Below are 24,810 nucleotides of genomic sequence, written 5' to 3'. Positions count from 1 at the left end.
ATCTGGCCTACTCAACATTTCGCCTCCTAGCGCCTATATCAATTCCTCCTCTACAATCCCGACAAGCCCCAATACCTGCACTTAGGCGTGTTCCCGTATATACCAACACCAATGTTATTTACTCCTCTGTCCAAAGAACTCCAATACTTGGGACCTGCTCCGCAACCACAACCACCTGCACGAATAGGAGTTCAGTCGGACCGTCTGCGCTCGCACGTTTCTCGCTACTCGCCCTCGTTATCCCAATTCGAATACGGTTGGTGGCACCTGCAGTACTGGATCCAGGAGCCTGATCAACGAGCTACGGTCCTGCTAGAGGTACTCCGTGCGTAACCCTGGCGCAGCTAGGATGAACAAAGGTGCTGAAAGGATCTACAGGCGCCACTTGAGTGGTGAGTACTTCTCTAAGATCCTGGAAACAACCATCTTTCAACGATGGCATCAGGAGCAAACAGACATCCACAAGCCACTACGATCTTGACAAGGCTAGTGAGATTGAGTACGTGAACCTCAGCGTCAGGGAGAGTTCTCTACTCATAGTTCGCCAAAAGCTCTTGTATAACCTATATCTACTTCGCAACTTAAATAAGTACCACGACAAAACCTGGAATAAATAAAAACAGATTCTCCCGCTCCCTGCACACTCCCCGCCCATTGCAAATCAATCACATCGAGCATCTACTGCGCTACACACTACTGCTAGTTGACACATGGACGCGCTCCTGGAAAGCAATTGAAGCCATAGCGGATGCTGTATCAGAGTTGGCCACGAGCTCAGCGTGATATTCTCGAATACTGAGGATCAGGCGTGGTCCCAGCACAAACATCTGCACGAACTGGAATATCTGAGCGAGACCTTCATAAATCTGAGTGTCCGAGGAGTATACGCTCTATAAAAATGACAAATCATGGTTACATGTAGAGGTTGGTGACAGATCAGCGTACCACTGGGAGTGTTGGAGAGAAGAAACCGATCCGGAAGCAAGAGAGGACTAGAAAACTAGCACGTATAAAACTTCAGCAGAACAAGAGAAGCACATTCACATTATGACCTCACCTTGCAAAGTAACTAAGGTGGGTTTGCATTAACACCGTGAAACAGTCCCCAATTATACCACTCGTTGAGTATTGTCGTAGTTCACGGAAGTGTTTCACAGCGATCCAGACTGCGAGACACAGTACAAGGACCTCCCATACAGTGCCAACTATCCAAGTCGTGGAACCCAGAAACATGTAATTTCCCGTGTAGTCAATCATGCACTGATGGGTGCCGGAGAGAACGAATTCCTCTGGTATGTCAATGAGCCTGATGCACTCGAAACATTTCAAACATAATTAAAGCTTACCCCCTGAAGTATGTATCGTCATTATTGCAATCATCACTGCGTTGGCGATTGTGATGGCCAGCAAGATGACAACAAGAAATATCAGCACCTTTCTGGATCGCTGATACATGGCATGTAATCGAGCGATTATGATGACTTGCATGATGTTTCAGTCAAGTCAATATCACGGAGGCGTATAGCTCACCGCCCAGTATTACCTCTACAACGTCATTCGTCCAATTATATACCTCATATATGACAACGCCTGACAAATCCAGCAACAATAGTTATTAACTTCGGAAGATCACAGGCTCGAAACAAACTCACAACTGTGGGAGTCGTTATGTTGAATCAACGAGTTGCTCGAGAATCTCACTCACCCCTGCATGTCAGTTCAGTTGTTGGGATGGGAATGGACTCGAGACATCAGTGTGGAATACTCACTGCATCTGTTATCGAGATAGTTGGAACATTGCCTGTATGCCGCCCGTCATAAGAAAGAAACAGAGTCTATGCGAGGATACATACCGAGGATATATATCCTGATTGTGAGAGATGAGTAATGAGCACGGCATCAACGGCTTAAACCTCCAGACGTACACAGCAGATCCTATTCCAGCATAGCGCACCTAGGATAGTCAGCGAAACTTGGAATCACTAAATGTAAATATTGCCAATCAAGGTACATACACCGAGATAGAGAACAGTCATCAAGGACCAGCGTTGTCTCTGCCATGAACAAGTTGTATTTTCACGTTGTCCTTTTGGTGTAGAAGTCCTCTCACCCAGATCAATTCAACCTACAACACAATTCTGAGTGAGTTGGCTGCCCCAGTAATGGATCGACCTACCTCTTGTGCGAACGTAAGCGCTGATAATACCATAAGGATATCAGTGGCCTTCTCATACTTGGTCTTGCTCACCCCAATCGTACATTATCCCTGCAGAGGCAGCAACTGCAAAACCGCAGCCAAGATTAATCGAGTCATTAATGTCGTCATATGGCTGACTCTCCACGAACCTGCAAAACGGCTGAAATTAATGCTCGCATTGATGAATGGCCACCAAATGGGATCATTCGAGACTACAGTCATACTATTAGAGGATGAGAGTGAGCGAGCGGGGGAACTTGGCGGACGTATAACGATCGCATTCGTGCTTGATATACCACAATCCAGCGTTTACATCGCCGAAGTGAGATTTGAGGGATGACATCTAATTGATCGAAGGAAGTATTTCAGGATGAGTTCCAGTAGAAAGACAAGGTGCATCCAGGGATACCGATGGGATCAAGGTAGAAGCTGTTGGTGAGATCGCAAAGCAGTGACTCGCGCGGGATGTTTGAACGCCGCAAAAGATCGATCGGAGAGCTATTCATGATCTTCGGCAACGTGCTACGTGGGCCGCCGTAGTGCGATACTCAGGGTGTTTTTAGCATTGCTTCATAGAAGATCGTAGATTTAACACAGGTTTGAACAGCTCCCAAGTGCTTGTGAAGGCGTTTTCTCTCAAGGTTAGCAATATTCTTCCTTGAAATTCACCTTACTTACTTGATACCGATGCTTAATCGTGAACATCCATAACCTTTCTTCCAATTCGTGTACACGCTAATAAATGCGACCACAAGTATATATATGTGTCATATGCAGTTTCCTGTCATAGGACATGGTCGACGTGTGAGGTGATCAGGGCAATCGTACAAAGAAGTGTGAGGTAGTACAAATCGGAATGGGACATCTGGGACGTGATGAGCGGAAGTCCGAAGATGTCTTGAACAGATTACCTTCCGCATCCACGTGCATGTCATAAGAACTTACGAGGGTCAAAGTGGATGACCTATTCAGGGAGGACGGACACAGATGCTGAAACAAGAGTGCCAAACATCGAGTTGGAATTCGAGGACGCAGTGAACTTTAAGATATGGCTCTGGGAAGCGTTGATGAGCTAGGTGACGAAGGAGCAAGTGGATGTTCCAAATTGATGGAAAGTGTGCTCGTCTCGATGAGAAAGGCCTTGAAAATGAATTGTAGAACTTCAGACAAGTGGGTAGTAGGGAAGGGAAGACATACCGAGAAATGTTCTCCTTATAATTAGCTCACGAAATTGATGCTACTCTTCGCGTTAAGTCGAGCAGATTAGTACGGGTCGTGGTAATGGAAGGGAGTGCCTTTGGCAGGAATATGATACCGCTGACTGATTTTCCTCCTTCAAGCTTGAGCGTCCTTCGAAGTCCGACTTTAGCTCCAGAACATCGTCTCAGGGAACCGGCTCGGTCGTTGCTTAGTCGTGCCTTGAATACTATATCGCCCAAACCTCGCCAGCGCAAACAAAGTGATGAGGTATCTCATCATGCATTCGACCAGCTGCCCGTACTCCTGTACATCATGCATCGCCTCGGTGGCTGTTCTATGAGTATCAAGTGTCGGAAATTTCCAGGTACCATTAATGTAAATCCTTGCAAGTAGACATTTTGTAAGGACCATTTTTCACACAGGCCATTAGCCGCCCGAAAGGTACATAAATCACGAGCGTCGCGACTCGCGCACGCCATTCCAGTCAATCACAATCATGATTTTTCGTTCTAACTGACATCTTAGGCATTGTCGAGCGGACTTAGAAATGGCAGCTGTGACAAAAGCGTTACTTGACGACTTGGGGCGCTGACGACTCAGCGCTGCAGCGCTCAGCCGTGCGCGTGAGGCCTTGAGGTACGATAGCATAGTACTTCACGTCAGTCCCTCGGCTGCTCGTGTTTTACTCCCCGCGACAGGAACAGCACACAAACTTGACAGTTTATTTCATTCTGCGCGAAAACAAACTGTGTTATTGAGTAGGGTTACCCGGTCCCCGCATGCGCTGTGGCGTCCATGGTCAGGCAGCTGCAACTGGCAAGCTGTGGCAGATCTAGTATATATAAGGAGAACATTGTAATGCGGTTTCAAAATAACCAGTTTCGTGGCCACAATTGGTAGCCAAGATTTCAAATCCAGTGTCAACTTGACGAGTACATGAACTGTTGGTACAGGATGGACGTTGCAGATCTAAGATGAACGAATTTGATTGGCTGACCGTTACTATCCCAGGATGCGAACCGGTAGCGAGCATACTATCTTATTATAAATGATCAATCAATATATACAGCATGGTGAAGAACACTTATATATAAAAGTCGGGAACGCACAGCTCGTCTCGCATGGACAACTTAATGGTTTCTCTCGTTCGTTCAGTATCACTGCAGCTTGGGCAGAGACTCCGCCGAGTCTGGCACAGTAGCCTCTCATCGCACGTAGTTTCAACTCTTCTACTTTCTATTGCACATCCACGGAATCCCCGGTGTGGGCCTCAGAGAGACCATCCTAGCATCAATCGAGACCGGACACCATGAAGTGCGGGCAGTCGTCTACTTATTCGCCAGACATGACCATGTTTGCGACAGGTGGATGCTGCCGCGAAGCCTTGGTTGTCGACGGACCTGTAGACCGCTCCATCAAAATCTGGGATGCTAAGACAATCGAGCTTGTCGCAACTCTACAGACGACGGGAACACAATTATCTCTGGGTCTCCCTATTGCTCAAAATATGGAAGTAGATCACGGTTTTGGATGAGCACGCATCTTTTGGCAATTCCTTTGCAATATCTCCTAATGGCCGCATCCTCGCAAGCGCATCGTACGACAAGAAAATTTCATTGTGGAATTTCGAAAATGGCTGGCCCGTCAGTCTGCCCTTCCAGCAGATAAAGTTACCTGCATACCATTCTTTGTGGATGGAAAGGCACCAGTCACTGGCTGCCAGGATCACAATACCTACACATGTGATGTTGCTACTATCATAAGAGAAACTGGCCTTGACGACCTTCTGTCAGATCCTCATTTCATGAGTTTAAGAACTGAATTCGCACTCAAAGAGAGCATTTCATGTACGTGACACCTTCATGTTTGAAAGATCTGATTGTGCTCAAACATATACACTCTAGGCTAATGCTACACTGACGTTCGGTCCAGTGACATCAGCCCGCCTATCAGGTACCCCAAGATTCTTTCGATGGAGTACCACCAGATCGTTCTCATGTATGTTATTGGTAAGTCTTCAATTGTTTTCTGACTTTGTGTTCCCAGTTCTATACACGAAGCTGTCCCCACTCCTCTTTAAGATCGGGCAGCCCGCTTGTTCCACCGCGGCCCCTCCGATACTCATGTTACATCACCGTTCTTCCCTCTTGACTGGGCTCGAAATCTTTTGACGCGGCGCAGACAAAGCAGTGGAGATACGGAGTTGTACGGCCGTCACCCTGGACCAATAATCGTTGAAGTCCCGTATGCAAAGAGAAAGCTTGTATGTTCTTTTCTTACCTCAACTTCACTGTTGAGATGCCTCCAGGGTAAGCTGAACGAGCTCCGTTTTTGCAGGATGGGATGTTCAAAAGCTGTCACGTGTCACGATAGCTTCAAGGCTCATTCCCGAATACTACAGCAAAGTATGACACCAGTACTCGTGTCATTGATCCAACAGATTTTGAGATATTACATTTTAAGTGAGTTATTCGTTTTTTCACTCATTGTTCCATTTAAAGCCGAATTAGACATGCTCACCAGTGACACCACTTAGTTATTAGACGACGACGACGACGTTGTGGACTACATCCTTGTGAAATCATTTCTCTTATGGCCTAGCACCTCCCTCACCTTCCGTCGCCGCCATCATCGTCGATCGCAGTCTCCAGGATAGAAAACTCATTGCAGTGCACATCAACTGATTCCATTCACTGACTGCACTGTCCAAGCTGTGTCGTTTCGTGAGCATGGTGCCCAGCAGTTAGGTTCCCGTCAGGTTTTCGACATGGACGACTGTTTAATAAACAGGGATGATCTTGCAGGCAGAGGAGTGCCAATGACCCAATAATGATCGGCAAGTTCGCACAAGCACACCGTGCGGTCATTGGGTGAAAGCCGACAAGTGTTTAACCATACGATTAACCGGAACCACTCCTCCCCGTCACTGAATCAGCTTAGATGAGTTTAAGGCAAATGGCAGTCTCAAGGCATCTACATATCACGTAGGTGCAACTGAGGAAATCACATCATTCGACTGGCAAGATGTCATATCAAGATCCGACTGCTGGCTTGGGTTCCTTCAAACGATCCCTTTTCCGAGATTTACGAAACCGCTTTCTTACTGTTGGCTTTCTGGCTCGTTTCCCTTTCCATATCATGGGACCAGCCGATCTTGCTGTACTATGGACCAGCCAACTTTGCTGTGGTATGGACCGGCCAATCTTGCTGTACTTACTAAGAGCCAACCAATCTTGCTGTACTATGTATTGATCACACACCGCCTCCTTGGCTGATCGTTTGCCAGAGCTACACGCCTTTCAATACTTAATGTGATGGTTAGAACACTATCAAGAGCCGATTATCGTCTAACTTTGCTTGTCCACAAATTTGATTCGCGCAATGCCGAACAACAATCTCATCCCAGGTCTCATTCCGATGGCCCATTCTGCTATGCGAGAGGATCTGTCGTCACCAATCCAGTATGTCAGCGCTTTTGGTTGAATTCATCAACCCTGACATTTCGCAGAGGACGTCCGTCCACCACGCGTGTAGTGGAATACATTCCTCCCGAAATGTATCAGCTGCTGGCTGCGGCACTTAATGGATCACCCAATCTAATGCAAGTGTCCTCTGTCAAGCGAGACTATGTTTTAACCTGCCAGTTTTTCATAGGAATGCATTATTGCCGTCATCTGTAGAAGTCCATATTAACAACGGTGATACGAGCGTGCATTACCGTGGTAGCATAAGGTGTGTGTCCCGATGCATGCATGATCAGTCTGTGTGATGATAGTGTTAGTGACATACAGCCTGTTCAAAATCATTTCCCCCAATGCTATCATTAACTCAAGGTAATTGAATCTGCATACTGTTCGCCTTGTCGCTCATACTTGCTTCGATCGGCTCTGTAGTCGGCGGGGCGCAACAACATCACAATTTCACGAGAATAAGTACCCAACTTATCATGGTCCGAGCGGCATGCCATGGGAGCATGCCACAACAATTCTCGGCACAGGCTCTTCTGGCTTCGAGTCGGCACCCCGTGACCTGAACAGCCATGCTCCTCTTCGAGTTCATTATCCTGTGTTACCTCCGCAGCTACCTTCCACCACACAGCCCATTTTTCTTCCTTCGGTGTCCTCTAGCAGCAAATTTGTTGCCCCTTTGAGCGACCAGCCATATTTACTTGGCGCTAGTGCTACCACACCTGAAATCCCCCTCACAGAACGCCAAATTTCTCATCACATAGAATACACAACTCAATTGGTCCAAGGGCATCAAATCCAGCATCCAAGTTCGTATGGCTTTGAGTCGGCACTGGATGACCTGAAGGACCATGCTTCTCTTCAAGTTCATCATCCTTCGTTGCCTCTAGAGCGACCCTCGACCACGCAGCCCATTTTTATTCCTTCAGTATCGTTCAGTACTACTGCAACCCCTCCTTCCAGCGCCCAGCCACCTTTTTTCGGCGGCAGCGTGGCCTTAACCAAAATCCCCTCTGCAGATCGCCAAGTCTTTCGTCCCTTGGAGTACGGAATTCAATCAGCCAACGGGCATCAAATCCAGCGGCCTGGTGGCCCTCGTGCTTACATGGTCGATGGTCTTTTGGTTGACGAAGAATACCTCACGGACGAAGACGGTGGCTACATCAATGTCCACGCATGCGGTCGTGAACACTCTCCCTGCGGTCTCTGGGTTAAAGCGGACAGACACTCTATCCTGCGCCACGGACAGCGGTGGCACCGGGACGCTCGAGGTGGTGGTGGGGATAGAAAAATCACTTGCCCGTGGTCAGGCTGTAACAGCCAGATGCGAATGAGTGCCATCGCACGGCATACTTTGAGCGCCCACTTCGGTGCAACGTGGACTTGCAGGGGATGCTCAAAACCTTTCACGCGTCACGATAGTTTTAAGACCCACTCTCGAAAATGTGGTAATCTTGGAGCAACCGTGAAGTATGACACCAGCACCCGTGTCATTGACACACAACTGTTTTGAGATATTACGATTGAGTGAGTTATTCGTTTGTTTACTCTTCCCAGCTGTCGACTGAACTCGTACTTTCGTAGAAAAAATAGACAAAAATGACGGCAGATCGCCTTCTCTCTTACCTTTGCCATCGTTATTAGATATCTTTACTTTCACTCGTTCAGATGCACCATTTTCATCACGAGGGGACCCCTAGGCAAGAGGCGGGGCAGCAGTCATGTCACCGCAGAGTCAGCCACTCGTTATGACATTTCAAATACTGTAATTTAGAATGCATCAGCCTGCTTCAAAGGTTCGGCCTGTGCATGTGGCGGGAACACAAACTATTTTTGAGGCACCATCAATATTTCATCCTACTAGGAGTCTTGCTCCACAAGGCACTGTCCCATGACAAAGTTCAAGTTTACAGGAAAATTTGATCCGAAAAGCCTAACAAAGACTACATGTAGCAGTATTTATTGACTGTTCGGTTTGAAAAAGTGTTACTTCAACCGCCTGACTATTCTTAATCCACAGCCAGCAGTCGAAAGGCAGGCAAATGAATGGAGGTGACATGCATGGTCTCGCATATGTGCGCATGAACCACGGCACTGAGACAGTTAGCCAGTCCCAAACATATGCTCTAAGCAACATCAGGTCTGCGAGGAGTACTGGCTATTCTGCTGTGCCTGAGCCATAGTCCGATGCTGTGAAAAAAAGCACCATTATCAAAAGCTCGCCTTATCATTGGATGAAATTGGCTCACCTGCATTAACCGAAGGGCCTGGTCCATTTGGTCCTGTGTGAAATGACCACTGGGAAGGGTAGCCACCACCGGGAAGTAATGAGCCTGCCGTGAAACGGCATTTCCAGGCATCTGAGGAGGCTGCATGGGTAGTTGGGGCTGCGCGGAGGGTGGTCGGGGAGAAGCGGCGTTAGATGGCGTGCCTATGTTACGTGGAGGAGTTGCTTGCGGTGCTACGCCAGGTGATGATGTTGCAGCACGCGACTGATATGGAGGTGACAGGTGGGCACCAGCAGGAAGTCCGTTGATAGTAGGAATAGGGCTACCTTGTACTGGCGCTTGGGATTGGGCTTGGGCTTGGGCTTGGGCCTGGGCCTGTGCAGCGAGAGCACGAACTTGAGCTTGCAACAAGTGCTGAGGAGACATACGAGCCCCCGCAACGGCCGCCGATGCCATTGGTGTTGGCATTCTCTGTTGCTGAGAAATATTGACCTGCGCCACGGGTTGATTCCGTATTTGTGGGACAGCTTGTGCGGGCTGGGCTGCTGGTCTCGGTGTCCCATTTGGCTGTTGTTGCTGGGCTGCCGCTGCCGCTGCCGTTGTCGCTGCCACTGCTGCTTGCTGGGGTTGCTAGTGACTCGGCGTCAGAATAGCTCTTGAGAAAAGGTGAGATGATAACACATACACCAGCTGCCGCTGCGGCGGCTTGCAGCCTTGGGTCACGCTGCATCATTGCCTGACGGGTAAGTTCCTCGTGGCGACGTCGGGCGAGGAGTAGTTCTTGTTGTTCCCTCGACTCTTTCTCATACTTCATACGACTAAGTTCAGCTGGTGTCAGTTTAGGCATTTTCTGATACTGCCCATGTGTATCATGAATGTTGGATGCCTTTCGCTGATTCACTGATGGATTGACACGAACTAGTAAGTGCTGGATAACTGTAAGTAACGAATATAGCTCACTAGACGCTTTTTGTGCTGCTTCACGCTTCTTCGCAGCTTTGCGCATCGTTTCATACATGAACGTATGTCTCCGCCGTTTTTTAGCGTCAGACGTCAAGCCGGCTCCAGGACTCTGGTTTTGTGTAACTGACATACTAGCTAATCGCTTAACACCTCTCGTGGTCATCTGCCCTTGAGCTGAGGTTGATGCTGGTGGCGGCGTGCGCTCCGTGTTGACAGGGGAGTTGACATCAGGATGGAGCCTGTGTCCGCTACCGAAGCGGTTGCTCCAACGCTCGAAGCATTCCCAGGGAGTCCGTTTATCGGTGGAAATAGTAACGCGCGAGGAGTTGAATGAGTCCGCAGCTAACAGCCAGTTATTGGGATATCTCTCCACAACGGTTTTGAGAAGGGAGTCCTCATCGGAGCTCCAAAGATGCTCCGAACGCTTCTTACCGTCTTTCGATGGCAGTCCAAGGGAACTGACTGCGGATGGTCTACTGCCCTCAAAAAGGTCTGCGAATAACATTCAGCATCGCATCACTGTCACTTTCTCACGGCGACCTTACCTGAGGCAATATCATCCGCTGTCTTTCCAATTGCGCCATCGAAATCTACAGCCACTGCTGCTTCTTCAGCGAACATCCACTCCCCATTCACCCAATGCCTAGCAGGTTGCAAAGGCCCAAGGAGCGTCGGCTTGCAGTGCATGAACTGACCCAACGGTGCCATCTTCGTGAACCCTGCATCCTCAACACGCCTGTTATCCTCTCCCGACTTCTTATCCTTCTTCTTCCCCTCGTTCGAGCCAGAAGCTACATCTGGCATATCGAGCGGTTGAAGGTCGGGGAAAATGTCCGACAAATCAGGGATGGGTAGCGATGGCTCAATACCAGAGTCGTCCGTGGTCAGATCACAGAGTGCTTTGACAAGGATGAGGTCGTCATCGTCGAGGAAAAGCTTTCGCTCATCCGAGTATGCGATCTGCTCTCTGAGCGGTGCATACATACTCGCCTTGGACGCTTTGGATGATGATCCCGCAGGAGCAGCATCGGACTGCGTATTTTGCTGCGAGGCAAGATTGGGGTCTGTTGAATGCGCCTTGAGACCAGTTTGATCATCGTTCTCGTTCTCGTTCTCGACCTTGGCCTGGTCTTCCTGCTGCGTGTCCACATTCATCACATTTGAGTCCTGCAGAGCTGAAGGATCTTCAACATCTTCAACTTTGGGCTGAACATGGTCGGGGCCTGGAGTCTGGTGCTGACTACTGTCCGTGGACTCGTTAGATCCTGTTCCATCCAGTGCTTCTTCTAAAGCGTTGCGCGACTCTAGAGCTTCTGCGATGTCTCTTTGCTCAGCCTCTCCCTCCTCTTCATCGCCATCGGACTCATCTGCCATAGGGGTATACCCATTATGCTCAGCAGGCCGCGAGTCCATGTCTACATCTTCCGCAGGAGCATTTTGAGAAGACCTGGGTCGCTTCCACAAAACACATATGCCAAGCTTAACCCTCTCTTCGCGACTCCCCGCATCATGCCACTCCAGTACAGCAGTCGACAGGTTAAACGCGAGAACATATTTCCAGCGTCGCTCCTCCCGAAAATCAACACGCATCCATTTCTGACTAGAACGTAAGTCAGATGCACCACAAGAATCATAGAGATCATGCCATTTCGTCCATAAGATAGTCCCAGTGGGTCTTAGTCAGACCTCCCAGGTTCTTTTGTCTTTTGGGCTGCCTATAACTCCACTTTGCAACATTTTCGAGGCTTTCGACGCGTTCAAGGGCGCGCGTGAGCCTTAATTCGGCAATGGCAACCTACATACTTATGAGGACTTCATCTGGGACAGATTTACGTCACTTACACCCCAGTCACGCGTGCTCAAGCACTTGGTGGCACGAGAGACCTTCTTCCAGACAGGGTTTGCACGGATGGTCGCACCCCACTTGGTCAGGCCCATGGGCGTCCATTCATCCTTGATTTTTCCATCTGCTTTATCGCGTTCCTTGTCTCGCTTTTTCTGTTTAGCAGACTTGCCCTTGCGGAGATATTCAGGAGGCAATGATTTGATCGGAGGTAGACTGTAGGAGGGGTTGAAATGATGATGATGATGTTGCTGCTGCTGATTTTGATACCGTGGCGCCTCAACAGGTGTTGAGGCAGCAGCTGATGTCTCCTCAGGCGGCTCGCTCTCGGCCTCATGGAAACTGAATGCCGGATCAGCCACTGGAGACGTGGGGGTGGGAATGAGGAGTGAAGGCTGAATAGATGCGACATCCACAGTGGTATAGACTATGGTGCGAGGGGTAATTTTTTGGACAGGCGAAGACGATGGAAGGACGAGATCAGGTGAGGGTTCTCTAGGTTCCTCCATGGATACGTCCATTCTTTCCTCCAAGTCGATGAGTACTTCCTGGGCCTCACTCGCATCGTCGAGCGCAGCATTTACAGGTTGAGGGGAACGCGGCGAGAATGTACGAGATTTCGAACGCGACGTACGGTGGGTCAGGGATTGACTGCGATGACTGGCCGATCGCTGAGACGGCGACCGCGACCGCGAAAGGGCTACGAGATTCAGTTCATCTGGCTCGTCGTCTGATCTCGGACGTTTGTGTGACATGGGAGTGGCGCGGGGAGGTGACCCTTCCGGTATCGATGCGGCTAAGGGATCATCGGATTCTGGAACTTGAAATGATACAGATGATTCGGAGCGAGGTGAAGCAGGAGGCTCTGACATGGGGGAATCTGCATCGATGACGTCCGGCAGCTCTATTAATTTGAATTCAGCAGCAGTTGGAGATGATGAAGTGGCACACAGATCGCTCGGTAGAATATTTGACACCATGCCCGAATCGGGACTGGCGGGGATGAGCACATTAACGAACAAATTAATTGGTGAATAATGCCACGAACTTTTCGTTGAGATCATATTTATCTAACCAATCCTGAAGTCCATCTTCGTCCTCATCGTCGAACATAGATATGGAGCCTGCGTTTTGTCGTCTCCTCATCATATGGTACATTTCACGAAGGAGTTCATTTCTGCGCTGTGAGATTACTCTGCGCGTATACTAGCGTAAACGTTGTGGGTTGGTATCGAGTATAGTGCACTCACTCGAGCTGTGCCACACGTTCCTCCACAAAAGCTTCAATTGACAGCGATGGCATACCACAGAGAGCACTGTCTACCACTCTAGCTTCCAAACAGAAATACGTAAATTGCGGGCAGAAATCGGTTCAAAGATAAAAGTCCTAATGCCGCTGGTCGTGTTTGCTGAGATGTTGGACGTGTCTCAGAGTGTGATTTTTTTTAGTGAGTCCTCCAGCGTCAATATGATAATCTGAGGAAGGAGGATGAAGGTCCGGTGGACGAGCTAAGGAGGGGTTATGTACAAGCTTTGCATTGAAGGGGTCAAGAACTCCCACGAATTGAATACCGTGTCATGCTCGGGATTTAAGACTAATAAATCGGGTCGCAGTTTGCTCACTGTCGTACGTTTCGTTGACCATCCTCACGATGCGGCCTGCTCGTCAAGCATTGAGCCTTGCTCGTTCTTCGTCGCGAGCTCAGCGTAGAAGTTTGTGTGCTTCACTTCTGACAAAACTCATAAATAACTGTTCTTCTCAGGTCTGCACCAGACGAGGGTTCGGTATGCCATCACCAACTTGGAGATGCCAGCCATGTCACCGACTATGACAGAAGGCGGCATTTCCTCGTGGAAGAAGAGGGAAGGCGAGTCTTTCTCAACAGGAGACGTCCTACTGGAAATTGTATGAACTCTGTGTGTTTCCGTTTGCACACGAACCTCACAGACTCAACAGGAGACGGACAAGGCAACCATTGACGTCGAGGCACAGGATGATGGCATCTTGGGCAAAATTATCGTTTGTCTCGTCATCTCATAACAATAACAACAAGTACTAACTGCAATGCAGGCCCAAGACGGTAGTAAGAACATCCAGGTTGGCAAAGTCATTGCCATCCTCGCTGAGGAAGGAGATGACATCTCGAACCTCGAGGCACCCAAGGAGGAGCCCAAGCCAGTACCCTCTCCACAACCCGAGACTCAGGCAGCTCAACCTCCGCCTCAAGCACCGGCACCTCAACCTACGGCTTCCAAAGTGTCGCATCACCCGAAGCACTCGAAGCATTTACTGCCATCGGTGATACGCCTCCTGATCGAAGGCAACGTTATTGATGCAGAAGCTATTCCGGGCACGGGTGTTCGCGGCATGCTTACCAAGGGCGATGTACTTGCATACCTCGGGAGAGCGTCGAGTCCAATGGGAACATTCAAGGAAGCGAAGAAGGAGGTTTCAGGGCCAAAAAAGGTCGAGGAAGTTAAGGTGTGCTGCATTGCACGAATTGCACAAGCTTGATCTCACAATTGTTTATATCTTTACTCAGCCATTGGATGGTGCTACCATCCGCCAACTTATTGTCTCTGGCCTAGCCGCCAAAACGAAGCCTGCACCTGGTGAGTCATCTTTCTGTAAATTATGTTATAAAGCATTTGACACCCTAGCTAGCACTTACAACACCAGCAACCTTCGATGCCATTATCGCTGACTACCTCCCTCCTTCACTCTCTTCACCGAAGGCTGCGCCAATACCCATATCACCAACGAAAGTACAAGACAGCTCTGCCAAATACTTCGATGGGTTACTCTAAATGTTATATTGTCGCCCTTGTTGTGTAGACGTTACTTAGATTTCTGGGCTATTGATACTCATTTCAGAACACCGATGAGTACACGCGAAATTCACTACAGGTCATGTTACCTGTCTATATGAGATGCTTGAAGCACTGGTCTCCACAGGTCCAGCCGAGGTACAGATCATAATGCCTTGCCTCTTTTTGCGATAGCTTGCCACTATCTCCAGTGACACCAGCCGGGCACACATTGTTTACTGAGCAACATCATCGTCCAAAGCAAGACACTGTTCTGATCAGCCCCAGCCTTCGGAACCAAAATAAAAATAATCTTACTCGAAACTCGATGAAAGAATCTGACATCCCACCCCGCGGCCTTGGCACGGGCACTAAGAACTGCAAACTCAACAAACCCTCCTGCTCAAGGCGAAGAGAGGTCTTTGTTGAGTTCTGCAAAGCTCGCAGCGTGCGCGATATGTGTGCAAATCGATAGCTAACATCGAGCATCTCAGTCGTTTCTGGTACACGCAGTACAACGAATAACAATACCTGAAGCTGATACTACGCGAACACTCGAATGTTTCTAGCACCTCTCTGTCGTTCGGATAGTCCATCTGCAGTAGATTGGAACATGAACTCTGGACAAAGTTAGAAATTCACCTCGGTGCTGCCGAATGCTCCCGTTCCCTGTATTCGAAAGAGGGGTTTAGCGGGGACGCCTCTTTGCGCGCTCTGGACATCTGCTACAGAGTTGGCAATCAACGTTATTTTTTCGCAAGATGGATCAAGCTCTGAAAGGGCATCGCGGAGCCAGAAGGATGACTAGTCACCATGTGAGCTGCGTCACAAGCTCGATGTCCATTAAACAGACCTTGAAAATGATCTTCAGGGCACTAAACAAGGTATAAGGCAGAATGAAGAAGATTTTGAGGAGGCACCCAACGTCTGTTCAGCATCGAATGGGAGCTCTAAGTTTGGCTCAGAATCGAAAGTCGATATCTCACACGTTGTCGTGGGCCCTGATGAATCTTCCGCACTGCAACATATCTGTACCATCGATCGGACCAAGAGGTCTGAAGCTTACAGAACAAGTGTCAAGGGATGACCGGGTCCCGCATATGTGAGCCGCATGCTCGTCCGCTTCTCGTTACCGCCGAAGTGCTGATCGATACGATTGGCATTAGGACGCCGTCCATCGTCACCCCTCTCGTCATCTGAGGCATCATCGGCTCGCCGCCACTGCTTGTGCTTCGAGCCTGCACTGCTTGAGGAAGACATGTTCGCGGTTCCAAAAATATTCAGGCATTCAAGTAAGGTGTTCAGAGGGATTTCAAAAGATGTGGCGTGTCGATCAATATCGGGTGCAGACAACTGAGACGGGGCAGCCTGTAGATTGTCGACGTCGAATGCCCACTCGTCAAAATGGTCCGCATAGATGTATGACGTTGCTGTGGATCATTGTACAGAAGTTTGTTCCCGCAAACGAATGCGTACCTAGCAGTGTTCGCGCTTCCTCGACAGTGACGGTTATCCCACTGCCGGCTGTAAATCTCATAGATGCTCGCTTGAATCATAGTTTGCAGCGATTAATCACAGTTCAAAGCAGTGCACTCACGTTGGAAAACCCAATTCCGCGTAGGAGGGAGGCGAAATATCGAACGTCGTGTACAGATGCTGTTAAAAGCTGGAGCCCTTCTCAGCTGGGAGTACGCTCCGGGAGATACATAGATATCGTACAGGTTTGGCCTTGTCTGGTTGACTTGGCTGGGACATCATTTGGGACATTTTCTACTCTTCCTTAGGGGACTCAGAGACCTTAGTAGACGAAGGAAACTCCAAGACAACTGTTTGTCTTCGCACGACAACGTCGACAAGCTTAAGGTGTGTGACAGGTGACAGGACAAAGTCATAGATCACCTGACTCGTAATGCGCGTTGACGAAATCATGGCAAGACCGTCTAACGCAAAGACAACGAGTACTTGGGCGGAAAAACAAACTCGACAGGCTAAGTTACTGTTTCTTTCTTCGGACAAGACAGCCATTACGAGGTACGTAAGCGCCTCGCTTAGGCTTACAGCATAAATCCCACCTCCTACTAAAGCGGCACGACTGACATGTGGCCTTCGCCTAGCACTCCCAAGTCCGAGTCTGACTATGTCAAGCATCTCAAAGACGTAGTAAGACTGATTACGAGTCTACTGTGCAGGACTAAGAGAAAACAAAAACGCTTTCGCTACTTCTGAGCGGCCTTTGAAATTCAATTATGTAATCTAAATAAGGATGATGGCTGCATTTCATTGAACTTCTATCTGATATACTATAACCCTTAGCTACGTCTTGTTAACAGTTTCTATTGTTTGCTGCTTTCTCTCTCTCAGGCTCTCTCTCCGTTCTCTTGCGGCATTATGAACAAAATTATCAATGCATCTGCTGCCGAGGAACTATTTCTGACCTGTTCACATGTCACTAACTCACTGCTCAGTTTCTTATCGTCCAGCACTCAAGTACTCACACATGGTGTGCAGTTGGCACTTCGATTTATGACATCCTGGATCAGATCGTTTATTTGCCACGGTTTAGCCCAATGCGATAAATACAGGACCTAGATTTCAACGTACTTTCCTCCTAGGTGTAGTACCCGATAGACAGCCAGACCCGCATCTAGCAATGTTCAACGACGGACCTGGATTTTACTTGGCTACATCGGCCTTGGCGCTAACTTTTGTAAGCTATTGTCAAAAATATTGGCTCAATCGTGCCCGTCCTCCCCTGCCGCCTGGTCCTACCCCCCTCCCAATTGTAGGAAATGTTCTCAGTCTTGATGCCGCTCGACCTTGGCTGACCTTCAACGCCTGGAGATCCACATATGGTCGGCAATTTTGATGGAAATCCGTTCGTCATTAACTCATTTTTTCCAGGCGATATCATATATGCTCGTCTGCTCAACAAGCCTGTCATTGTGATAAATTCTGAGGAGATTGCGAAAGACCTTTTTGAAGGACGGTCCACTGTATATTCGGATAAGCCCCAGTCGATTGTTTACCAACCGTAAGTTACATCTTTGAGTATTGCTATACATCGATCACGAGGGCCACGGTGTTATCAGCTTCGCATCGGATTTCAACACAGGGCTCATGCCATATGGAGACAGGTAAGCTATTGGTGTATGTTATGTTGGTGTTTCCTGATGTCCAGCTTAAGGTGGCGCCTGCACCGACGGATGTTTCATCAGGCATTTCGTCAAGCTGAGATACCTGCTTATCACGCTTTGCAACTCCGTTCCGCCCACAAAATGTTGTTTAGTTTTCTACAAGACCCAGGCAATTATCCAAGCCATGTTAAGATGTCGGTTGTAACAGCCTTTCTTGTCCACTGCTGAGGCTGATCTTCACCAGGTTCGGTGCTTCGTTTATAATGTCTATTGTGTATGATTACGAAGTGAAAGCCGAGGATGACACCATCCTTCATATCATAGAAAAGTATGTGGAACTGATAGTTGAAGCGTTGACGCCAGGTGCTACTGTGATAATGGAAACATTCCCTTTCCGTATGTTCACATATCCAATGATAGCCCGTGGTTACATCTCAACGGCTGTTCTAGTTTTGAGGCTACCTAGCTGGTTTCCTGGTGCCACATTCAAGCGAGCATCATTGGAGTGTCTGAATGCAGGCCATGATGTGAAGGAGATACCCTTTCAACATGTCAAAGAGAGGATGGTGAATCGCCCCATTCATATTTGTGCAGCGAACTGACGAATGGCACGCAGTCCACGGGCGACGCGGCCCCGTGCTTTGTGACTGAGAATTTGAACAGGACGAGGCTTTCTGATAAGGACGACATAGTCATTACAACTGCAATCAAGGAGACTGCTGCCATCGCATTTGCAGGTATATATGCTAAAGAACCGTATCCCCTCGATGCTCATTTTACTTTTTTGTCTCCAGGGGGGGGTTGAAACGGTATGCATTACTTTGGTTTGTGTTTGACATGGTAATCATTTGCCCTCGGCTCAGACTTCTTCCACGTTGCTTGTGTTCCTTCTTGCTATGGTACTCCACCCAGAAGCACAAGCCAAAGCGCATGCGGAGATTGATCGAGTCGTTGGCAAAGATAGACTTCCCTGTTTCGACGATAGGCCTGCGTTGCCTTACGTGGAGGCTATTCTGCGTGAAACACTCAGGTGGCACCCTGTGTTTCCGTTTGGTATGTCACTATAACGCCAATTTCACGCCTTGTTCTGATGATGTATCAAGGCGCTCCGAGCGCAACAACGACTAGTGATATCTACAAAGGTTATTTCATTCCTAAAGGTTGGTATTATAATGTTCTAGCGAAGGTGGCTAATGACCCGGATTATTAGGGGTTGTTGTATTTAAAAACGCATGGAAAGCCAGCAATATTTTTATACCGAATTCGCTCGAATTGACCAATGATTCAGGGCGATGACACATGATGAAACGAGGTACCCCAGTCCTGATGAATTCAAGCCCGAACGGTTTCTCTGTAATGATGGATCCCTCACCAGTGACAGGATGCATTTAGGCTTTGGCTGGGGTCGCCGAATGTGGTGAGCATATGTCTAGTGCTTCTTCCCTCTCCACTGAAATCCGCTGGTCAGTGTGGGACGATATGTCGCAGACGCGTCACTCTGGATCGCGATGGCGAGCTTCTTGGCCGTTTTCTCGGCTCACAAGGCTCTTGATGATGACGGCATGGACATCCCAGTCGTTCCAAAGTTCTCCACTGGGATCGCTATGTTTGTAGAATCTCATTTATCTCTGAGACTAGCCTGTTAATCTCTTGTTATTTCAGTCATCCAGAGGAATTTCCCTGCCGCATTGTCCCGCGATTCCCGTGTACATCTGAGACATTGGAGCGCTTGACTGGCTTAGGTCCGTTGTCACTATCATCTTGGATTTCTGACAGACTGACATGGTAGCAGAGCAATCGTGATCATGGTATGTAGGGTATCTAAATCACGTACAGTAGCCCACGGAAATAGCTTTCTACTTTGACTATGCGACACTCGTTCTTTAATTCAAGCATAAGGTGCAAATGGAAGGCAGGTCGAAGTTGGACGACATTATAAAACACGATGGTATGTCCAACTGGTCGAGGCTGGTATTCAATGAGTATGCTATTACAATCCTAGCACCTCTAGCTGGAGAGGCAGTGTTTGCGGTATTGTTGTACAAGTGCTTGCCTGGTGGACGACACTCCAAGGTCATCATAAGATTATATATTGTGGAATTCACTCACTCGTGCGAATTTCTACGAGATTACGTTAAGCGTCGCTAAACTTGCCCTGAACGGGACTCTCACTCAAAATGTAATTATGTAATTAATATTGATGTTTAGATAGGAGTTTGCGTTGTGAATGCTGTCACACCGTGTGTTTGCTTAGGATGCTGTTTGAAGGAACCGAGTAACTTAGGTCCGACTGATAACAGGGTACCATAATAAACACGATGTTCGACGCTGGACCTGGACTTTACTTAGCCACATCGGCCTTGGCACTAACTTTTTTAAGCTATTGTCAAAAATATTGGCTCAATCATTCCCGTCCTCCCCTGCCGCCTGGTCCTACCCCCCCTCCCAATTGTAGGAAATGTTCTCAGTCTTGATGCCGCTCGACCTTGGCTGACCTTCAACGCCTGGAGATCTACATATGGTTGGCACATCTTCACGGAAATCTTTTCGTCATTAACTCATGCTTTTTCCAGGCGATATCATATATGCTCGTCTGCTCAACAAGCCTGTCATCGTGATAAATTCTGAGGAGATCGCGAAAGACCTTTTTGAAGGGCGGTCCACCATATATTCAGATAAACCCCAGTCGATTGTTTACGAACCGTAAGTCACATCTTTGAGTATTGCTATACATCGATCACAAGGGTCGCGACTCGCGGTGTTGTCAGCTTCGCATTGGATTTCAATATAGGGCTCATGCCATATGGAGACAGGTAAGCTATTGGTGTATGTTATGTTGATGTTCCTGATGTCCAGAAGGTGGCGCCTGCACCGACGCATGTTTCATCAGGCATTTTGTCCAGCTGAGATGCCTACTTATCACGCTTTGCAACTCCGTTCCGCCCACAAAATGCTGTTTAGTCTTCTACAAGACCCAGACAATTATCCAAGCCATGTTAATATGTCGGTTGCAACAGTCTTTCTGGTTCATTGCTGAGGCTGATCTTCACCAGGCTCAGTGCTTCGTTTCTACTGTCTATTGTGTATGATTACGAAGTGAAAGCCGAGAACGACACCATCCTTCATGTCGTAGAAAATTATTCGAAACTGGCAGTCGAAGCGTTGACGCCAGGTGCTACTGTGGTGATGGAAACATTCCCTTTCCGTATGTTCACACATCCAATGATAGTCTGTGGTTACATCTCAACGGTCATTCTAGTGTTGAGGTTACCTAGCTGGTTTCCTGGTGCTACATTCAAGCGAGCATCAGTGGAATGTCTGAATGCAGGCCATGATGTGAAGGAGATACCCTTTCAATATGTCAAAGAGAGGATGGTGAATCGCCCCATTCATATTTGTGCAGCGAACTGACGAATGGCACGCAGTCCACCGGCGACGCGGCACCATGCTTTGTGACTGACACTTTGAACAGGACGAGGCTGTCTGTCGAGGACGACATAGTCATCACAACTGCAATTAAGGAGACTGCTGCCGTCGCATTTGGAGGTATATATGCTAAAGAACCGTATCTACTTGATGCTCATTTTACTTTTTTGTCTTCAGCGGGGTTTGAGACGGTATGCATTGCTTTGGTTTGTGTTTGACATAGTAATCATTTTGTCATTGGCCCAGACTACTTCCACGTTGCTTGTGTTCCTTCTTGCTATGGTACTCCACCCAGAAGCACAAGCCAAAGCGCACGCGGAGATTGATCGAGTCGTTGGCAAAGATAGACTTCCCTGTTTCGACGATAGGCCTGCGTTGCCTTTCGTGGAAGCTATTTTGCGTGAAACACTCAGGTGGCACCCTGTGGCTCCGTTCGGTCCGTCCACTATAACGCCAATTTTATGCCTTATTCTGATGATATACCAAGGCGTTCCGAGCGCAACAACGACTAGTGATATCTACAAAGGTTATTTCATCCCCAAAGGTTGGTATCATAATGTTCTAGTGAAGGTGGCTAATGACCTAGATTGTTAGGGGTTGTTGTATTTAAAAACGCATGGAAAGCCCGCAATATTTTATACTGAATTCGCTCGAATTGACCAATGATTCAGGGCGATGACACATGATGAGACGAAGTACCCCAGTCCTGATGAATTCAAGCCCGAACGGTTTCTCCATGATGATGGGTCCCTCACAAGCGACAGGATGCCTTTAGGCTTTGGCTGGGGTCGCCGGATGTGGTGAGCACATGTTTAATGCTTCTTCCCGCTTCACTGAAACCCGCTGGTCAGTGTGGGACGATATGTTGCAGACGCGTCACTCTGGATCGCGATGGCGAGCTTCTTGGCCGTTTTCTCGGCTCACAAGGCTCTTGATGATGACGGCATGGACATCCCAGTCGTTCCAAAGTTCTCCACTGGGATCGCTATGTTTGTAGAATCTCATTTATCTCTGAGACTAGCCTGTTAATCTCTTGTTATTTCAGTCATCCAGAGGAATTTCCCTGCCGCATTGTCCCGCGATTCCCGTGTACATCTGAGACATTGGAGCGCTTGACTGGCTTAGGTCCGTTGTCATCATCACCTCGGATTTATGACAGACTAACATGGTAGCAGAGCAATCGTGATCATGGTATGTAGGGTATCTATATCATGTACAGTAGCCCACGGAAATAGCTTTCTACTTTGACTAGGTAACACTCGTTCTTTGATTCAAGCATAAGGTACAAATGGAAGGCAGGTCAAAGTTGGGCGACATCATAAAATACGGTATGTCCAACTGGTCGAGGCTGGTATTCAATGAGTACGCCGTTGGACGACAATACAATCCTACCTCTAGCTGAAGATCTGCCAGTGGCAGTGTTTGCGCCGGTATTGTTGTAATTCGCTCGTGCAAGTTTCTACGAGATCACGTTAAGTCGCTAAACCTGTCCTGAACGGGACTCTCACTCAAAATGGAATTATGTAATTGATTATCGATAATGTTTAGACAAGAGGCCAGGACGAGGTTTAGGAGCATGTAGTACGCTGCATGGCGCGCGCCGTAAGTACCAATCCCGTCTGGGAGAGGTTTAGCGACGCTTAGGATCCCACATGGCAGATTCTGGTAACCTGTTATCATTCGGACCTTTCTTGGTTCCTTCGAACGACTTCAACCCCTGAGCATTTAAAGTCCGGACGCCCTCACGTCATTCACAATGAAAAGACCCCAGACTCTGCCCAACATCTTCGCTTCAAGTTAATGTTGCAGCCAGTATAATCCTCAACGTCAACCGTGTATCCCCATTGGCCGCATGGCCCCCCAGTACCGTCTGTTCTTCGTTAACATATCTCCTTCGTTATTGGACGCGGTGCTTCCTATTGCTGACGTGGCAGTTAAACTTCGTTAGGATGTCGTGTTATTTGTATCTTAGCATATAGCTCAATGAATACAATTATACGATGGATAATCTTATACAAGAGCACGTGTCCAACCACCGTAGCATAAAGTGTGCCTTGAGTCCTGGAGCACGACGGGAGCAGTGAAAGTTACGGAAGAATGAAGTTTGGTACGATGAAGTGTCACACATGCGATAAAGTGGGAATTTTACTTGCGAGTTAGAAGAAGAGGAGGGGTAATCTAGACAAGCAAAAAGATGGGCAATGAAGAGCACACAGCCGCGTCGCAAGCCTATTCATGGCCGTAAAATGCATCAGAGTGTCTTGTCGTAGGTTAAGTAGACTGAGGTTTGCGTGGCGCCTAGGCTATGGCATCATCATCCACACAGTGCACCATTGAAAGTACTGAACCGTGAGATGGGAACATCGGCGAGGTGGAGTGGAACGAGTGAGTCATCAAACTCGCTAGTCACGAGTGCAGTGATATGATTGTGTATATTATACCGTGGCCATAAACACGACTCCGGTACTCCTCCAATACCTGGTCGAAGGGCATTAACAAACAAGTGCGTAGGATGGCACTGGCGTGAATGATACAGTTATCCGGGGCGCTGGTTGCTGCTGCAGTGCATCACGATGTGTGGTGTAATGTTGGGAATTGCAATGCTGGTGTTCGTTTTGTGCCGCTGAATTTTGCGTGACATGGCGGTGCCCCGATAGGGCTAAATCACCGTTAAAATTTGAATGGCATGAGTGAAGATGCATACCTTGACGAGTGATACTTCTCGATGGACGGTAGGTATGAGTGGAATCACGATCACGAGTGCCAATGCCCAGTGACGCGTGGATATCCAAGTCAATACTCTGCGCCACTCGGTTGTCAAAAGCGCGTCCTCTCAAGCTTTTCCCGTACTTCGACATTGTAGCACTCCAAAATCAGCAATGGTGCATCCCCAGCGAGGCGGTGCCGTCCGTAATGTTTCTATTCGTCGTCATCGTTGTCGTCGACGTCGTCGCCGAGGCACAGGTAATAGTATTCCCTGTCAGTATTTGAACTCTGTTAACACAAATGCTACCATAGCTACGCATGTGCCGGTGCTGCTGGTGCAACAACTCCGCCGCACATCTGCTGACGTACATGTCGCCAGTGGTTCTACTAGTATCTTCGCTGACGAACCAGCGAGTCTGTCTATGATATAGCAGCAGATACCGCACTCGGGAGTCGGCAGAGTATCACCCAGTATGACGGTGTTGGGTTGCTGAAGTCATGCGGAAGCTGTCGACGGATGTTTACAGCGAGTGCGTTTCGGGCCCGCATCCCAGTCTGCTCGGATAGTTGAATGTTATATATATTAACAAGCCTGCATTTGTTACAAAGTGTTAATAAAGGAGAGGTAATATACTCAGAATGCAGGAAGTTAACATGTCGAAGAGGGTGACGAGGAGAAGATCGAACTGACGAAGCTGAATATCAAAATGGGGGGAAGAAGTGTGCGGAGTGCAGAGGATATGTTATATGGTGACTACGACATTAAGCTTGAATCGAAGATGTGACTTGAACAGAGTCTGGGGTCTTTTCGTTGTACATGATCAAATGACGTAAGGAC

The 24,810-nt window shown here is 48.3% G+C and overlaps 7 protein-coding genes across 7 annotated transcripts; 4 read left to right on the top strand and 3 right to left on the bottom strand.

Annotated features, from left to right (window-relative positions):
* Positions 1–592: 592 nt before the first annotated feature.
* DFJ58DRAFT_53419 (uncharacterized protein) lies at positions 593–1,956 on the bottom strand. Its single transcript, XM_041380788.1, has 7 exons — positions 1,926–1,956; positions 1,854–1,867; positions 1,766–1,801; positions 1,347–1,590; positions 1,058–1,289; positions 946–1,000; positions 593–890 (listed from the first exon to the last, which is right to left on the bottom strand). Exons 4-7 carry the CDS (start codon positions 1,486–1,488, stop codon positions 687–689), a joined length of 633 nt encoding a protein of 210 aa, XP_041239973.1. The 5' UTR covers positions 1,489–1,590; positions 1,766–1,801; positions 1,854–1,867; positions 1,926–1,956; the 3' UTR covers positions 593–686.
* Positions 1,957–7,212: 5,256 nt separating this feature from the next.
* DFJ58DRAFT_53306 (uncharacterized protein) lies at positions 7,213–8,732 on the top strand. The gene is made up of 3 exons (XM_041380787.1): positions 7,213–7,230; positions 7,291–8,391; positions 8,449–8,732. The coding sequence occupies exon 2, from the start codon at positions 7,358–7,360 to the stop codon at positions 8,375–8,377; it is 1,020 nt and encodes a 339-aa protein (XP_041239972.1). The 5' UTR covers positions 7,213–7,230; positions 7,291–7,357; the 3' UTR covers positions 8,378–8,391; positions 8,449–8,732.
* On the bottom strand, positions 8,649–13,455 carry DFJ58DRAFT_805912 (uncharacterized protein). Its single transcript, XM_041391138.1, has 9 exons — positions 13,149–13,455; positions 12,947–13,093; positions 11,898–12,891; positions 11,701–11,850; positions 10,601–11,651; positions 10,053–10,547; positions 9,778–9,992; positions 9,114–9,722; positions 8,649–9,054 (listed from the first exon to the last, which is right to left on the bottom strand). Exons 1-9 carry the CDS (start codon positions 13,199–13,201, stop codon positions 9,001–9,003), a joined length of 3,768 nt encoding a protein of 1,255 aa, XP_041239971.1. The 5' UTR covers positions 13,202–13,455; the 3' UTR covers positions 8,649–9,000.
* A 1-nt stretch (position 13,456) lies between these two features.
* DFJ58DRAFT_907509 (pyruvate dehydrogenase X component) lies at positions 13,457–14,706 on the top strand (the record flags this gene model as incomplete). The annotated part of the gene is made up of 6 exons (XM_041395065.1): positions 13,457–13,611; positions 13,662–13,804; positions 13,856–13,918; positions 13,970–14,380; positions 14,442–14,511; positions 14,564–14,706. Exons 1-6 carry the CDS (start codon positions 13,551–13,553, stop codon positions 14,704–14,706), a joined length of 891 nt encoding a protein of 296 aa, XP_041239970.1. The 5' UTR covers positions 13,457–13,550.
* DFJ58DRAFT_53205 (Rad1/Rec1/Rad17) lies at positions 14,529–16,638 on the bottom strand. The gene is made up of 10 exons (XM_041380786.1): positions 16,426–16,638; positions 16,304–16,372; positions 16,183–16,252; positions 15,773–16,136; positions 15,632–15,724; positions 15,560–15,581; positions 15,349–15,510; positions 15,238–15,302; positions 15,025–15,181; positions 14,529–14,975 (listed from the first exon to the last, which is right to left on the bottom strand). Exons 1-10 carry the CDS (start codon positions 16,471–16,473, stop codon positions 14,943–14,945), a joined length of 1,083 nt encoding a protein of 360 aa, XP_041239969.1. The 5' UTR covers positions 16,474–16,638; the 3' UTR covers positions 14,529–14,942.
* A 718-nt stretch (positions 16,639–17,356) lies between these two features.
* DFJ58DRAFT_731960 (cytochrome P450) lies at positions 17,357–19,050 on the top strand (the record flags this gene model as incomplete). The annotated part of the gene is made up of 11 exons (XM_041386118.1): positions 17,357–17,558; positions 17,608–17,737; positions 17,796–17,840; positions 17,891–18,034; positions 18,085–18,236; positions 18,291–18,406; positions 18,457–18,483; positions 18,533–18,577; positions 18,635–18,649; positions 18,704–18,893; positions 18,944–19,050. 11 exons carry the CDS (start codon positions 17,357–17,359, stop codon positions 19,048–19,050), a joined length of 1,173 nt encoding a protein of 390 aa, XP_041239968.1.
* Positions 19,051–19,132: 82 nt separating this feature from the next.
* DFJ58DRAFT_748091 (cytochrome P450) lies at positions 19,133–22,452 on the top strand (the record flags this gene model as incomplete). The annotated part of the gene is made up of 18 exons (XM_041387574.1): positions 19,133–19,257; positions 19,309–19,446; positions 19,503–19,582; positions 20,221–20,361; positions 20,414–20,543; positions 20,609–20,653; positions 20,700–20,843; positions 20,894–21,045; positions 21,100–21,215; positions 21,266–21,386; positions 21,444–21,457; positions 21,513–21,702; positions 21,754–21,810; positions 21,861–21,885; positions 21,938–22,066; positions 22,118–22,255; positions 22,312–22,391; positions 22,442–22,452. 18 exons carry the CDS (start codon positions 19,133–19,135, stop codon positions 22,450–22,452), a joined length of 1,836 nt encoding a protein of 611 aa, XP_041239967.1.
* Positions 22,453–24,810: the final 2,358 nt, after the last annotated feature.

The sequence above is a fragment of the Suillus subalutaceus genome, assembly GCF_016647625.1.
Source record: "Suillus subalutaceus strain FC151 chromosome Unknown DFJ58scaffold_115, whole genome shotgun sequence".
Lineage (NCBI taxonomy): Eukaryota > Fungi > Basidiomycota > Agaricomycetes > Boletales > Suillaceae > Suillus > Suillus subalutaceus.
The sequence above is the reverse complement of the archived record's forward strand: the minus strand, read 5'-3'. Positions and strand labels throughout refer to the sequence as shown.

Coding starts and splice junctions, on each gene's coding strand:
- DFJ58DRAFT_53205 (XM_041380786.1), bottom strand. CDS start 16,473: ATGTCCCAAATGATGTCCCAGCCAAGTCAACCAGACAAGGCCAAACCT. Junction 16,253..16,303: donor GCGGAATTGGGTTTTCCAAC/GTGAGTGCACTG, acceptor CTATGATTCAAG/CGAGCATCTATGAGATTTAC. Junction 15,182..15,237: donor TCGCGTAGTATCAGCTTCAG/GTATTGTTATTC, acceptor GCTCGATGTTAG/CTATCGATTTGCACACATAT.
- DFJ58DRAFT_53306 (XM_041380787.1), top strand. CDS start 7,358: ATGCCATGGGAGCATGCCACAACAATTCTCGGCACAGGCTCTTCTGGC.
- DFJ58DRAFT_53419 (XM_041380788.1), bottom strand. CDS start 1,488: ATGCAAGTCATCATAATCGCTCGATTACATGCCATGTATCAGCGATCC. Junction 1,290..1,346: donor GACGATACATACTTCAGGGG/GTAAGCTTTAAT, acceptor TTGACATACCAG/AGGAATTCGTTCTCTCCGGC. Junction 891..945: donor TCTCTCCAACACTCCCAGTG/GTACGCTGATCT, acceptor TCATTTTTATAG/AGCGTATACTCCTCGGACAC.
- DFJ58DRAFT_805912 (XM_041391138.1), bottom strand. CDS start 13,201: ATGCCATCGCTGTCAATTGAAGCTTTTGTGGAGGAACGTGTGGCACAG. Junction 9,723..9,777: donor CCGCCGCAGCGGCAGCTGGT/GTATGTGTTATC, acceptor CCGAGTCACTAG/CAACCCCAGCAAGCAGCAGT. Junction 9,055..9,113: donor AGGCCCTTCGGTTAATGCAG/GTGAGCCAATTT, acceptor TTTTTTTCACAG/CATCGGACTATGGCTCAGGC.